At 44.1% G+C, this 14,888-nt stretch overlaps 1 protein-coding gene across 6 annotated transcripts in view; it reads right to left on the reverse strand.

Annotated features, from left to right (window-relative positions):
* Positions 1–1,120: 1,120 nt before the first annotated feature.
* Positions 1,121–14,888, reverse strand: part of phldb1b (pleckstrin homology-like domain, family B, member 1b) — a 132,510-nt gene continuing 118,742 nt past the window's right edge. For all 6 annotated transcript variants that reach the window (XM_069676682.1, XM_069676685.1, XM_069676683.1 and 3 more), the window contains 6 exons: positions 13,656–13,998; positions 10,243–10,333; positions 8,485–8,631; positions 7,869–8,088; positions 5,284–5,369; positions 1,121–2,444 (listed from right to left, as the gene is read on the reverse strand). In XM_069676682.1, coding sequence (XP_069532783.1) covers positions 2,304–2,444; positions 5,284–5,369; positions 7,869–8,088; positions 8,485–8,631; positions 10,243–10,333; positions 13,656–13,998 — 1,028 coding nt within the window. In that variant the 3' untranslated portion in view covers positions 1,121–2,303. The remainder of the gene's footprint in view (positions 2,445–5,283; positions 5,370–7,868; positions 8,089–8,484; positions 8,632–10,242; positions 10,334–13,655; positions 13,999–14,888) is intronic.

Genomic DNA, 14,888 nt, shown 5'->3' on the forward strand with positions numbered 1-14,888 from the left:
ACCGCATCAACAACAACACATAGTAAAGGCACAGTTCAGAATTGCATTAGTCCGTATTTTTCATCCTGCGTGGTCCTGTGTGGGTGTGGTCTCTGTAGCGCCCTCTAGTGGATTTGCTTCAGGCTGGCAGTGATGATGGCTGCTTCCCAGCTGTGTAGTTGCATCATCAAATACGCTAAAGGCTACTTGGCAAATAAGTGAGATCTTTCTGTTTATTGGTGCGCACATACGTGTGCTGTTTGCACCTCGAGTTGGCAACATGGAAGTGTCACACAGACAGTGAGATATTCATGTATGACATATTTACACCTACAATGACAATGTGGCAGCTATGGTTAGACCAATATGCAGGTTTTAGGAGGCATCATCTGAGTAAGTTTCCACCTACTGATGGGATGGATCGGCCAATTTTGTATTACATTATAATTGATTTAAATTTGAAAATCACCCAAAGGCTTGTTGGGCCTAAGCTTAGCTTGAAAAACGAGGCAGTCCTTTTGCTAGCAAGCTAACTGGCTGCTGGCTTTTGATAGTGGTATCAATCTTCTCATTGCACTTTTGGCAAGGCAGCGACAAGAGTTGTTTTTCTTTACATCTGACTTTTTGTTCATTAATTATGCAAATAAGAATTTCTTTTGAATAAAAGAGCTTTGGAGGTGCTGGGAGGCAGATGTCTTCTCCTTCCAACAGAGCCAGGCTAGCAGTTTCCCTCTGCTTCCAGTCTCTATGCAAAGCTAGGCTAACTGTCTCCTATATACAGCATACAGAAATAGAGAGGGCTTTAAATGTTCGATTAATGCCCGGTGTCCACATAGCGCATTTTTCTGGCAGAAAAGCGCTGGCAGGGCGCGGGGATGAAGCGCTTGCTTGTTTCTATGACAACAAGCTTACAACGCGTAGGTCGATAAAAGCACAACACTTAGAGCAACAGTTAGTGTCCGGCCGATCTGCTCCCACAAACGGGCTTTTCAGTCTCTACTGTGATCCTGTCTGTTTGTCATATCGTACAGCTCCGGGGAGACGGAAACGGCCAAAACAAGTTGCTCCTCCATGTTTGGTGGTAACCAAGGTGACGAGTGGCGCCCCCATCTGAAAAAAAGCGGCGGTGACGACACCAGCGCATTTCTGAAAGGTTCAGAGATTTTCACCCCGAAGCGCTCGGAGCGGCCGCGCAAAACAGGCGGAGCGCTCTGAAAAAAGATGCTCGGAGCAGCGCAGCATGTGGCCGCTCAGAACAAGGCGCTGTGCGGACACGGGGCCGAAAAGAATTTCAACAATTTTCTCTAAAGGAAAATTAATATAAGTTATTTGAAAGAACTTGAGGCAAATAAACCTTTTTCAGTAATTCTCTAATCCTGACATTTTTCATTATTTTGGGTTTAGTGGAAATTTTTTAGAAATATTTGAAACATTTCAAAATGTACTTCATACTGAGCAAATACAGTTTATCAGTGGCTCCAGTCCTAACAGCAGTACCTGCTTTTCAAACCCCATACTGGTCGTACCAAAGTGAGAACTGCAGCCTGAGCTCCTGAGCTGTGATGTGTGAAAATCTTAACAAAATACTTTGAGTTACTTTGGTTAGCCTGTGTGAAGTAATCTGACCAGCGTGACGCTCTGGATCCCTTAACGCTCTGTGGATGCTACACTGGATTCAGTGTTTCAGCACGGAGGTGAAGTGACTGGAGGACTTGGAGGATGTGATGTTTTACTTTGTTTCAGTGTGTGTGCTGAGCTCCTACACCACCCCCAGTCCCTGTTTACCGACTCATTATCTCTCGTTGACATTTTTGAACAAGTTCCTCTCGTATATTTTTCTAAAATTGATTACACCCTTTGATTGAAGAGTCTTTTAAACGCTTTCAGTCTACACTATGATGGAACACTTAAACAAAACATTGGCATTATGTCATTTGGCAATTTTCTCTAAAAGTAAAAAAAGAAAGAAAGGAAACAAATGATACAAAAGTTTCAATAAACAGTAACTACAAGATCTCCATTTGGCAATATAGAAAGGCTTTTTTTACAGTCTTTGACAGGTATACATTTTGGTTTATATACAGGTGTGTAAGTGTGTGTGTCCTCCGAGGGCTCCCTTTTTCAATCCAAACAGAATCAGGTAGAAAACGTGGAGGTGAAAACATCTACAAATTAAAAGTGTGAGTTTAAAAAGTTAACAAAGAAGGCGTTGTGTCCGCTGCGGACAGGAAACAGGAAGTGGCCAGTAGAGTCTGTGATGGGAGAGTCCCTGCCGAAACTATGTGCTCGTCACCTGCGCTCCGTTCACTCTGTGTGTGTGTCCCTCAGTTCAGGAACTGTGTGTATCCCTCCGCTCCCGTGACGATCACATCCATCCAGATCCTCATGGCCTCGGCTGACGGGGCCACCATGTAGTAGAGCCGGTCGTGGGTCTTCACGCAGAAGGTCAGGGAGGGGTTCGGGCTCTGGAAGTTGGAAAACACAAAAGGAAGAGTCAGGCTGTCACGTACAACTTGTTGTCTGACTGCCAGGTTCACAGATCACACCGGCCTCCTGTTCTGTCAGCGTCCTGCACTCACAGGTTAAACTTCACAACTATTTATACAACTTTATTAAGAATCTACAGAGTTCTGATTAAATCAAAATAGACTAGCTTTCTCCAGTTTTTATGCCCCAGTGTATGGACGACATGACAGCTCCCTATAAGTGACGCCAAACCCTCTCTACCGCCCCCTGCTGACTGGCTGCAGTATAGCTCATAAAGCCCGCCTCCTCCATGTTAACAGATGGGACATGAGTCAAACTATAAAATCAAAATACACGTCAAATACATTTTTCTCAAACATGGTTTCTGTCATTATAGTTAGTTCTTATCATGCTGATTTACGTCCAAGTGTTCATTTTTCTCACAAGTTTAATTCATTATGTGATGCTATAAAAAGGGGGTGTGGCCTCATGATTGACAGCTCTGTTGACAAATGGGGCTCCTGCAGCGTTCTGTTCCCGAGTAGCAGAGTAGAGGAGGAACGGTGAGAGGAGACGTAACTAACACTAACACTACAGTCATTGAACTTTCCATAAGCGTGAATATCTGCTTCAGACCGACACAAGAAGCTGCTCTGCTGGTAAACACGCCGATGTGTCGGATATTTGACGTTTTTTCGGCAAGTTAAATGTGTGTTTTGGTTAGCGGAAGGGGCAGTACGAGCCCCAGTACCAGCCGATCTCTACGGCACACACTCAAGCTCCAGATGCACAAGAGGCAGCGGCCACTCCGGGGGTGTTTTGACTTCACTTTTGTACAACGAGAGGAGATGGAGACGCGTCGTCCATCTTTAAATACGGTCATCTTTATATACTTTAAACAGCATCAACTGTTGTAAAACAATCATCTGAATCAAACTAAGAAATACAAAGAAAGTTATTGAATCCTGTAAATTCTGAGTTCAGCACATAGGATTCAAAATCACAGTCGATGAAACAGTGCTGTGAACACACCATACTGTCCCTCATATCTACAGATTCATGATACAGTGGGAATGAAAACAGTTCAAAAGGAGAAGGACTAAAACAAGTCACTTTCATGCACGTTTCTGAAGGAACAGAACACGTTCAACTCTTCTGCATCTCTTTCACATTCCTTAACCGTCATATTTCTGCCTTTGCAAAGTGCCGCCCACGCAGAAGACTTTGCTCCGTAACATGACATTGGAAGTGTCAAGTAAAATCAAAGTTGCAGAGTTGATCAGAGCCACACATTCAGTCAGTGTGACACGCCATCAAACACACACACACACACACACATGCAGTGAAGATGAGGAGGCTGCAGCAGCTCGGCTTTGTGCTGGAGATTAAAAAAAACATGTTAAAGTGATAATCTCAAAGATTTTCATGTAAATAAATATCAACTGGAGCCAACCGTCAACGTCTGCTACTACATATTTTAGCTGTGCAATCAATTTTCTATTATTCTAATGGGTTTTTGAATCGCATTAGTAAAGTTTGTTTCGGTTTAAAAATTATATACATATTATACATTATGTTTTTTCAGGGCCTCTCCTTCCTCCTGAAACAAACAGGCCATTTTGCCATTCAAAGGTCAGACCTGAGCCACGATTGGCTGACAGTATTTGGAGTGACCATGTAGCCCCTCCCCCACATGTGCGATGCCAACGCACCGCACTGTCACTCCAAAGTTGTAGAAAACATGGCTGCTCTAGTATCGGTTATTCGGTCTTATATGTACGAGCCAGAATCACCAGGAGGTATCCGAATGGTGAGTTGAAATCTTGACGACATGATGACAAGCGAGTGCAAGAAGGCCGCCTGAGGCGAGCGGCGATTGGTCAATTTCAGCGAAAGCAAGGTTCTGCGTAGAAACCTGCAGCTGCTCTGAACGGCCCGTTTCAGAGGCGACCTTTTTAAACACGTCAGAATTATGCAGTTTTCACTTTTTCACTGTGAACGATAAACAGACAAAAACATGCAGAATATGAGAAAATCCATTTAACAGAGACGACGCCTTTAATAGGACTGCACTCCCTCAAGGAGAGAGAGAGAGAGAGGGAGAGATTTGAGCAGGAGACATGTTGTTCTGCTGTATAAATCTCAGTTTAGTGAAGTGTACTAACTGAACTGGAGATTGGAGTCTTTGTTTACAGTGACAGAGTCAGGCCATCTCAAATGATCGCCTCCTCCGCAGGTTGAAAGAGCAACAATCAGATTCATTTCTGGACAAAGTAAAGTAACTCTGCGTCCTTGATTAAACGTTTTATCTGTGATATTTTGACTAATTTAAAATTAATATATTCCCCATTTTATTCCTTGTTTTTAGGAGCTGACTTTTTGCACACATGAACAAGAAGATCTTGTTTTCTAACCACTCGACTGGTTATACTGGGAACACTGGGGTAGACGGAGGGATCAAACAGGATCAGCAATTCAAATGACAAACTCGCACAAGAATCCAACAGTCTGAGGTCATTAAACACGGGGCTGAAGCATGCATCATCAGCCATCCAGCTTGTCTTCTATCACACACACACACACACACACACTCTGAGGTTTGGACACACAGGGTTCAGTGGGGTTAGAACAGAAAGCGTGGATACATACACTGATATTCAAGTTGAAAAATCCCTTCTGTGACAGCAGCCGGCCAAAGCGGGGGGGAAAAAAAGCACAAACATGGAGAAAAGAAGCGACAGAAGGTGCAGGAGGTTTTAAACGAAAGAGAATGTGAGATGAAAATAAACAAAGTGTGAAACAAATGAGAGGAAATGATGGCTTTGAGTCGCGGCGTACCTTTGTGGCACTGCGGAGGTGATCGTAATAGACCTCTTCTATCGCCTGGAAGTAGATCACTCCCTTCAGCTTGGTCTCGTGTTTGTCTGTGGGAAGAAAAACAACGTGGGTTTGGTCAAAGAATAACTGACAACTGCAGACTTTTTGTTGGCGTGAGAAAGTGAGGCGCATCACTTCCATGTCACGTAGAATAAGGACGGCAGGAGCGCACGATGCGGCCGTTAAGAAGAGAAGGAATCAAACTTTGATCATGACCAATTAATAGTTTGTGATGATGGATGGAAAAAGACAAGCGCAGCACTTTTTCTCTCTGTTTTTAAAGCCAATGGAGCTCTCATTGTATTTTCACACTTGACTGCATTCTTACGCTACTCTTGTACATCATTGCAGTTTGTTTCATCAGCCACTGCAGAACTGCAGTAAGGAACCGGTGGGGAACTCAACGCCCCTCTCTACCTCCAGGCACAAACACTCCACAAGCCAACTTAAAGAGTAGTAGGTAGAGAAACGCTGCGCTTCATTTCGAGGAATAACACTTTCCTTTTAACACGCAGCTATTATCTGCTAATGACCTCTTTAGCATTCAAATAGCCCTGCGTTTGCATCTCATTTCACTGCATCTAAATCTCCCAAACTGGTTGCAAATTAGCGGCGCTCACGACTGTACGCCCGTCACCTCCCCTTTCTCACTGTTCCAAGGTCAAGAGACAAGGGCAAGCGATGCATCTCAATCAGCCTCCTTTGAGAGCGCAGCGCTGAGCGCATTTTAACTACTGCCGGAGTAATCTCAGCACACCTCCTCGCCCGGGCTCACTTTCAACAAGGTAACGCTTTAAGCAGCTTTAAGCCGAGCCCTGTGAAGGACTTCAAAGGCCCCCGACAGAGAACAAGTGTCCCAGAGCTCGCAGCGCTGGAGCAAATTACACGACCGTGAACGCCTCATGCTGCACGTGCTGCTGCTGCTGCTCAAGGTCCTGAGGACGCATGTTCTGTCTGCCACTCAACCAGGCAGCACATTCACCCACTTTACATGCTGAGTGTTAAAGCTCACTGTAGCTACTTTATAACTGTACCTCTGACACTTTCACACAGCTGCTGTGTGTTTCTCACGTCTGTTTGTGACACAAAAATCTGCTTTATAACAGGAACACACTGAATATGTGTCGCCGTGTACACCAATGAATTCCTCTTAAATGCAGTGAGTGGTCGGATGTATCTAATAAACAGTTCTGTATTTCAATGCCATTTGTAGCATTCATGTAACTTCATATTTTAACACATTTCAAAGGGAAACATTGAACAATTTGTCTAAGAGATATATTTTGTTGTTTTGTAAAGACTCTGATGTAGGCTGCACGAGCCGATAAAACATGATGAATTAAAAAGTCAGACACTAAAAGAAGTTGTTAAAAAGCCTTTATATAAGCAATTATTTGCTATATAGGTTTATGATTCAATATTCATTGTGATGTATTGCATTTTTGGAAGCAAGGCCATATGTTGAAGCTTTTATTCTTTTAATTTTGTTTTGTTTCATTGGAGTCAAAACGTCGAACAAAAAATCCAAACAGTGTTTTTTGAGAAGAGATAAATTACAGTGTGATTCTCAAGTAAATTGATATTTTCTTAAATAGTTTAAAAGTTAAGCCTTCAGGAGGCTCGGAGAGCTCACGTGTTTTCATGCCACATGAATTAAAGTAACAATCTCGAAGATTTTCATGTAAATAAATGTCTGACTGAGGTAACACAATGGTGACTGAGCCTATGGCCCACTGAGGAAAGCCTTTCATCTGCAGTATTACAGACTGGGTGTCTGAGGCGACTTTCGCTGAATAAATCACAAGCGGCGCCCAGTTAGTGACACGTTTTCCATCAGCCAGCAGTGGTTGGTCTGCCAGAGAGGGTAGGCGGAGCTAAGCGGCTGCTTTTCCGCTCTCTGCAAGTGTTGCGAGTAAACAGTGATCTACTATGGCTGAACAAACAAAGAAAAGATGGATGACTACAGATACAACTTCAACAAGAAGTGAAAATCCAAAGAAGAAGAAACAAACTCGACGCTCAGATGAAGCAAACAGTCTGAAAAGGAAAGCGACCGTCAGCCAGGAAAATCAAGAATTACAACCGGAGCCAACCATGGACGTCTGGTTACACTGGGAAGTGTGCTCCCGCTATACCGTTTACTGCCATTAGACGGCGCCCAGGAGAACGAAACTGAAATCTTCGAGATTGTTAGTTTAAAGTCAAAAACATCTCCTGCCATCTTCACCTGTCAAACAGACCAGTTACAGGGGTCAGGGGTCAACAACAGCAGTCAGCTCCCTTTGTAAAAGGCTTCACTTCATGATTTTTATCAACCGATGAGATGGGAAGCCTTCCATTTGAATCGAGCAGCAAAAACTTGTAGCATGAAGTTAATTTACCTTCTGGACATTGTGCTGCCATGTGGAAACGTGCAAACACCAGAATGTGGATGCTGAAACACTTTAACGTGTTACCCTGTCATCTTATATTCAGTACTGTATCTAACACTAACTGAAGCACCAAATGTTCTGATTGGAACATGTTGTTTTTTAACGTCTTCTTACCAACATAGTAGGAGAAGGTCCTCTTGAGGCGGTCGAAGACGAACCAGCGTTTCTTCCAGGACTTGATCTTTCCTCCCATCTTCACCAGGTAGCCCTTACACATCTTCTCCGTGAGGATGAGGTGGTAGCAGGTGTCCACGCTGTGGCCCGACGACTCCACGTGGGAGCGCAGGTCGAACTCCTCCTTACGGATCGGCAGGTAGCGAGTCATCGGACGGGCCTGGACGGAGAAGAAATAAAAACACAGAATAATTAAAGTTGAAGACGGACAAACAGGCCAGGGCTGTTTCAGATGTGGAATTTTAATTGATTGATTACAATTTCAAATAACCGAATATGTCAATCAAACTCTACACATGTATTTCACTTTTTGCATGAAGACATTTGGTGTCTTACGGTTTCTCTTAAACAGGGTTAAATTCTGAAGGAGGAGAAGCAGAAAACGTGGTGGTTTCGGTCTGAAAATTGTTGAATTTAATGATTTTGAACACTTAAAAATCCGTCCTCCCACCCTCAGGAGCCCACATCCGTAAACCGTGCCATGTTCTTAGCAGACAGGGAGACTCATTTTCCACTTTCCCACCATGCAGACTCAATTATGTCTCATTTCACTGACCTGAGAGAAGTTCTTGGACCTCATCTTGACCTCCTTCTCTACGAGCTGCTGCCGGTGGAAAGTTTCGTCCTGCAGCCTCTTCTCGGCCTCCTCCCTCCTCCTCCTCTCCTCCTCCAGCATCTGACGGCGAGCCAGGCTCTCTCGCTCCTGGAGGAGAGGAGAGGAGAGCGCTTTCATTACATATTTTTTTGATCTATGGATGGGCGCTGCACAGAAAGATTCTTTCTTGCAGCCAGAACTCAGCTTGACGCTCATGCATTTATGTACATCTATTTCTCGGCTGCAGCTCCACCGCAGTGATGTCTTTACACAGACTGCTTTTAGCCGTTTGGAGACGTAATGACGGGTTACGTGGATTAAACACACACACATACATACAGTGCAATACATCAATAATAACAAGCAGGGACTGAACATAACAGAAAATGTAGGGGGGGGAATAAGAGTACTTCTGATTCCTGACAGTGAAACAAAGTCAATATTCTGCACCATGAAACTCTCAGACTTCCCAGACATTGATCAGGGACATTTGGAATTTTCTGAAAGCTCCTTTCCTTGTATTTGTTTGTCCTGAGGTATTTCTGCATATGTGGGCGTTATCACAAGAGTGCACATTAACCCCTGCCAGCCCGGCAGTGTCTCATTCTCTCTGTATCCTGCTTTGATACTTTGCCTCGAGGTAACCAGTCTGCTCCCCGCTGGCTACCTGAGGCTGGTGCAGAGTGCACATTGTGCGGGAAAGGAAGAAAGGCCCCTCGTCTCACAATCACAAACTGAGTCTACCCAGAGCTTTGTTACAAATGAAATGTAGCAGCATTTCTTCTGACAGCTTAAGGCATTAAACGCTGTGCAGTAATGCAGTTATCTGAAACAGCTGTAGTGGAACAGTCAGTTAAATACAGTTATCTAGAAGATCTCAGTTTGGTTCTCTTTGGCGGCACCTGTGGCGATAAACGGTAACGGTCACCGTTGTGTTACCTCATTTGGCGATATTCGACAGTGACTTAACAGGCATTTATTATGAAAATCTTCTAACTACATATAAACTGGGCCGCATTTATTCGTAGGTTCGAGACGAGTACTTTAACAGCAAAGCTGTTCAGTTCATTGCTTAATATTCATGTGATAAATATTAGTCACCCTGTCTGGATACAAGTGATCACTATAATCGGCTTTCAGTGTGTTTATCATTAATTACTTGCGTGCGCATTTATTGATATTTGATCTCGTGTTTCCTCAGCTCACCTGTTCCTGGTACTCAGATCAGACATACAAACATTGGCAAGTTCTTCATCAAGGCAGACTGAATGATTTCAGGCACGTACACTCAGTCAGAGGCTTTTTAAAGACACTTCCTGCTGTATAAAAGTTTCTGTCTGTTCCCCATAATGTTAATGACTTTATAAATAGTAACAAAAAGGAGCTGCATTGATCACATAAAGGGTTCCTCAGGACGCTCTGTGATGAAAACAACAGAACAAGAGAAATGTGAGGAAACGTTTTGGAGCATACATGAACGAGATCATCTTTCAGTCTGAGCTTCTTCATCGGGACACAAAGAGATGAAGACGACTGAGAAATGGAGGCCGATAAAAATGACTGAGAGCCTCCGGTTACAGTCTGAACCTTTAGATTTCATCTTCACGATCAATTCAGAGCCATCGACAGAGAAATGTGAGAACTCTCATTCATCACACGTAAAGATTCTGATTAATCAATTCTCACACGGGGGTATCCGCTGTTCAGGCGGCGTCTTACCCTCGACTCAATGAGCCTGGCCTTCTCCAGCTGCGCCTCCTTCAGCATCTTCTCCATCTCCTCGATCTTCATCGCGTCAGCTCCTCCCACACTGACATCAAACACGAGACACAGAGTTTCAACACGAGATAAACAACATGCCAACACTTACACATCCTCGTCAGCTTAGTTAACCTTTTACTTCAAAGCAGGGTTCGAAAATATCCGCAGGGCAAATTTGTAGACGTGTTTGTGACGTCGTTTCCCTGCAGATCACAGGAGAGTCTGCTTCCTCACTGTTTACTCCAGACGTGTAACTCCGAGCAGCAACAACAGCCACACTGATGTAAACAACAGACCAACTAACAGTTATTGTTTTAATAAGATTAATGTCATAAAATGTAATTAAATGTCATAAAACAGTGAAAACTGTCGGCCCCGGTTTGTTAGAATCCAAACTTCTGTCTTGTTTTGTTTGTAGATATTCAGTTTAAAACGAAATAAAACAGAAAAGAGCAGAAAATGTTCGGATTTAAGAGGCTTCAAATTGTGTTTTTTGCCATTTTTGATCCATAAATTGATTTTGAAAATAGTCGGACTAACAGCTAAATGATTTTAAAAATGTTGTGCCCTAAGATCATACAGGTATGTGATGAAGTACAGACACCTGTTCGTCTCTGTTTCAAAGGCCCAATTCTCACCATAACTATACTAACAGGCCCTACAGCTCATAATCTGTGAGCCTCAATCTCAGAACCCTTCGGCGATAGTCTGACGACGATATATCCTCTGGGAGCAACGGTGAGCATGTGGGGTCTGTGTCCGGTTTAGTTAGCGCTTAGCGACTTCCAGCCGAGACTTCCTTCTCCGTGCGCTGCATTGTTTACAGTCCAGTCAGCAGCTTGAGAAGCGACCGTGCGTTCAGATCAAAGTGAAGTGAAATTCTCCCTCCAGATATGTCTGCTAAATAAACGCCGTCATGTCTTGGTTCATTAAATCCCCCGGAGGAGCACCCGTTCATCTGTCTGTGCTGAGTCTCAGCTTCACTGTAAACAGGAAGTTACACAGAGGCTGCACTCGACTTTAATTAACAGCTCTTCAGTTTGCTGAAAGAACAACATCATGATGCAGATTAGGAACAAGTCAACATGAAGCTTTGTCAGGTCTGTCCTCAAGAGGAGAAGGAAACTACTTTAACATGAGAAGGAGGGCGGAGCCATTGTTTCTGATGCATTCGAGGAAGCTGGGAAATATAAACGCTGAACGGTTTTCGTGACACAGCGTCAAGTGATTTTGTCTTAAGTTGAAATGTTTGCTCTAAAGATTGTTCGCTGAACTTGCTGCAGATTTCTCTTTAACAAGAAGATAAATCGTTTGCTTTCCGCCTGCTGTTGTTCTCCACACGGACTGTTTTTCCTGCATACACCGAAGCCTGCCGAGAGGTGATTGCTCAATACTTCTCAGACTACAAACAGAAACCAGAACACTTGCTGTACTAAATCCTGCTGCGTGCCTAATAGAGATTATGAATTCATACGGTAAAATTCAGTGTATCGGACACACTTTTAATTCATTTTATCTAAAAAGTGGGCTGCTTCTTATACACCAGTGCGACCAATATACCAGTACAAAATGCAGAGAGGTACATTATTGTGTTGTCGTATTTTACCCAGACGATGGCACTATAATCAGGCTAAAGCTTCGTCATGCGCCGCCATGATCGCCAGTGCAGCTGCCACCCTCACAACAATCAGATTTACTGTCGGCTGAGCTCAGCTAGCGCACCGGGAGCGAGCAGGACTGCAAACTCGTCATGGCAAAAACAGGCAGGCTGTAATTTGTGTGTTTGAAAAGTGTTTTAAATGAAAATAACTTGGTGTTGAAATAACTTGTAAACATGTTTGTATTAATAAATAGATAAAGAAAACTTAAGAAAACTTTTTCCCTCTGCGACACCCCCAAAAACAGACGGCGTCTTATATTCTGGATTTTACGGTAAGTGTATAAACTATGTATGAGTCTGAACATGTATGCACTATGCAGCGACTTAACAGTGGACAAAACAGACACTAAATGAAACCAGATATGGAGAGTGAATATGTATCCGTCTTGTTGGAAGTGGAGCAAGAACTACTTCATCTAAAATCATAACAGATCCACGCAGTGACTGACTCCCTGCTGAGACTCATAAACGCCTCGTCTCCCGTCTCCTCTGTGCGTTCTTCATTACTGAACAAATCCCATTAAAGTCATTTTAAAAACTCGTTACTGATTGGTTTTGGAATTGGACTCCTGACAGCTGGTGAAGGTGTTTAAGCAACAGGTGCTGCTGAGGACCAGCTGCAGTGTGATACAGAGCGCAGCGTGGACACGTTCACAGACGGTAGACAGATCAGCCGACCTGGTGAGAGCAGCGTCGCTGAGTGTGTCGCTTTAACTGCGATGGTCTGCGTGTGAGTTCCTTTAAAGAGCAGCTCCTCTCATGTTTTTAAAATGCTCTGCTTGAAATAATAAATTGTGTCTGCAAAATACGTTTAATAATCCTCCCAAGGCGTCTCCTCCTTCTCGCTCATTAGGCCCCGCCCACTATGTACATTTCCAACCGTCCGCTCCGTCATGAAAACAAAACACGTCTCTGCCGTCGTTTAGTGGCAACTTGTTGAAACTTAGCTCGCTTGAAATGTAGTAATTAGTCGTAGTAACGTTAACGTTAGTAGTCAGCAGTGAGTTTGCAAAAATGACGATGACGGTTACAGCTGGCTCGTGTATCGCCAAAGTGGTTGCCATAGGTTACACATTATGATATGCATAGGGTCGCCCCGCTCCTCAGGTTTGTGACGTTTTGGCCAATATTATCGGCTCATTTTGCTCACTGATATATTGGTATTGGTGTAAATGTTTTTAGATACGCCCTGATTCAAAAACTCTTTTCCAGACCACAGAGGATGAAGAAATGTTGTCTTCACATCGTGTTTCCAGCAGAATTGGACATTGTCAGCTTCGACAATATATATAAATGTTCAATATTCTTATTTGTTAAAGAAAGCCGCCTTCAGGGACACCAGTTCAGTCAGAGGTTAAAGCATGCGCCCGTGTTTAGAGGCATGAACGCAGCGGCCCCCGGTTCAACTCCGACCCTCGGCCCTTTGCTGCATGTCACCCCCGCTCTCTCCTCCCTCATTTCTGACTCTGTTCACCCTCATATACAATAAAGGCCAGAAAAAAGCAATCTTAAAAACTCTTTTGCAGAGTTGTATCTGAACCCACGTGACCCATAAAAGGTTCATTATTAAAACAGCTCAAACATATCACCTGCCATGTCGGTAAATGCTGTATTTTACCCACAACATATATATATCAGAAACCTTGTTAAAACAGAGTGATGGGATGTGAAAGTGGTGCCTGCACATCTTGCTCTGCTGATGATGTCGTACCTGGACATGTTGTCTGGCGAGCAGGCCGAGTTGTTCCCCGTGGACACGCTGGTGTCCATGCTGTCCGAGCTCTCCAGGCTCAGCGTGTCGTACGGCTGCTCTCCGGCCGACGGGGGCTGGTGGTGCAGGATGGAGTGGTGAACCATAGGTGGGGGGCCGACGGAGCTGTGGCTGAGCGCGGGGCTGTAGGACATGATCGGAGAGTAGGAGGGCGAGGACGAGGACGAGGTCATGAGGTGGGTCTGAGAGCCGTGGAGCGCCTCCCACTGACACTGGGCCTCGACCGCCGCTCGCTGTTTGAGCTCGGCCAGACGCCGGCGCTGCTCCTCGATCACCTGCTGACCTGGAGGAAGAGGAGGAGGAGGAGGGGAGGCTGGTCAGTGAGGACGTTCTGATTTTGAAATGACGTGGGAGACTGAGCCTGCAACCTGAAAGCAACTCGGTCAACAAGTCAGCAGAGGACCATCTGAATCAGACAGAGCCAACAGATCACCGCATGTAAATCAGGGCTGGGCAACACGGCAACAAATGTGATACGAGTGTTTTATTTATATTGATCTATATCTATATTCACCATGACACGATTTGATAATGATGTTAGATTGAAGAGGATCATGAGGAAGACAGAAGAAACCAGACTACTTACAATCCAGTTTATTAACACGCGCTGAAGTCGTCTGCCGAACATTTGTAAGATGGATTCTTGTTTTTTAAGGATTATAAAGACCTGTAAAGTAAACTGAATAAAGAAGTTCTCTGATTAAATTCAGTGTTTATCTGATGCTCTTTAGATTAGGAGGGATGTTACATTGTTCAAACTGTTTTTACCGCAGCTAACATCACTAGTCTTTCACAAAGTCTTTCCAGGGCGCCGGATTGTCTCCAGAGGTTTGTTCCTCTCTAAAACAAACCGGCCAGGTTCTTAAAACCTGTAAAAACACTATAAAAAGCTAAAAAGTACAAATCAGTGTTTTGTTGAAGCTCTTTGGCATTGTTTCGGGGGCTGCAAGCCGAGCTGCCGCTAACTTTATCAACTTGTTTTTCTCTTGAGCTTCTTCTGATGTTTTGAGATTGTGGTGAGTGTTTCTTCTACGTCTGAAATTCCCTGTTCTGCATTAGCAATGCAGCTGGTGAGAGAAGCTAGTTCCGACATGATTCTTGTGGTTGTAGCTTGTTATTGTCTGAAGGTGAAGGCTCATATTTTCTTGAACCGAGGCGATCTCCTGTACGATC

Source organism: Semicossyphus pulcher, unplaced genomic scaffold, assembly GCF_022749685.1.
Source record: "Semicossyphus pulcher isolate SPU_LCO1_2020_fin unplaced genomic scaffold, fSemPul1.0.p SCAF_26, whole genome shotgun sequence".
Taxonomy (NCBI): Eukaryota; Metazoa; Chordata; class Actinopteri; order Labriformes; family Labridae; genus Semicossyphus; species Semicossyphus pulcher.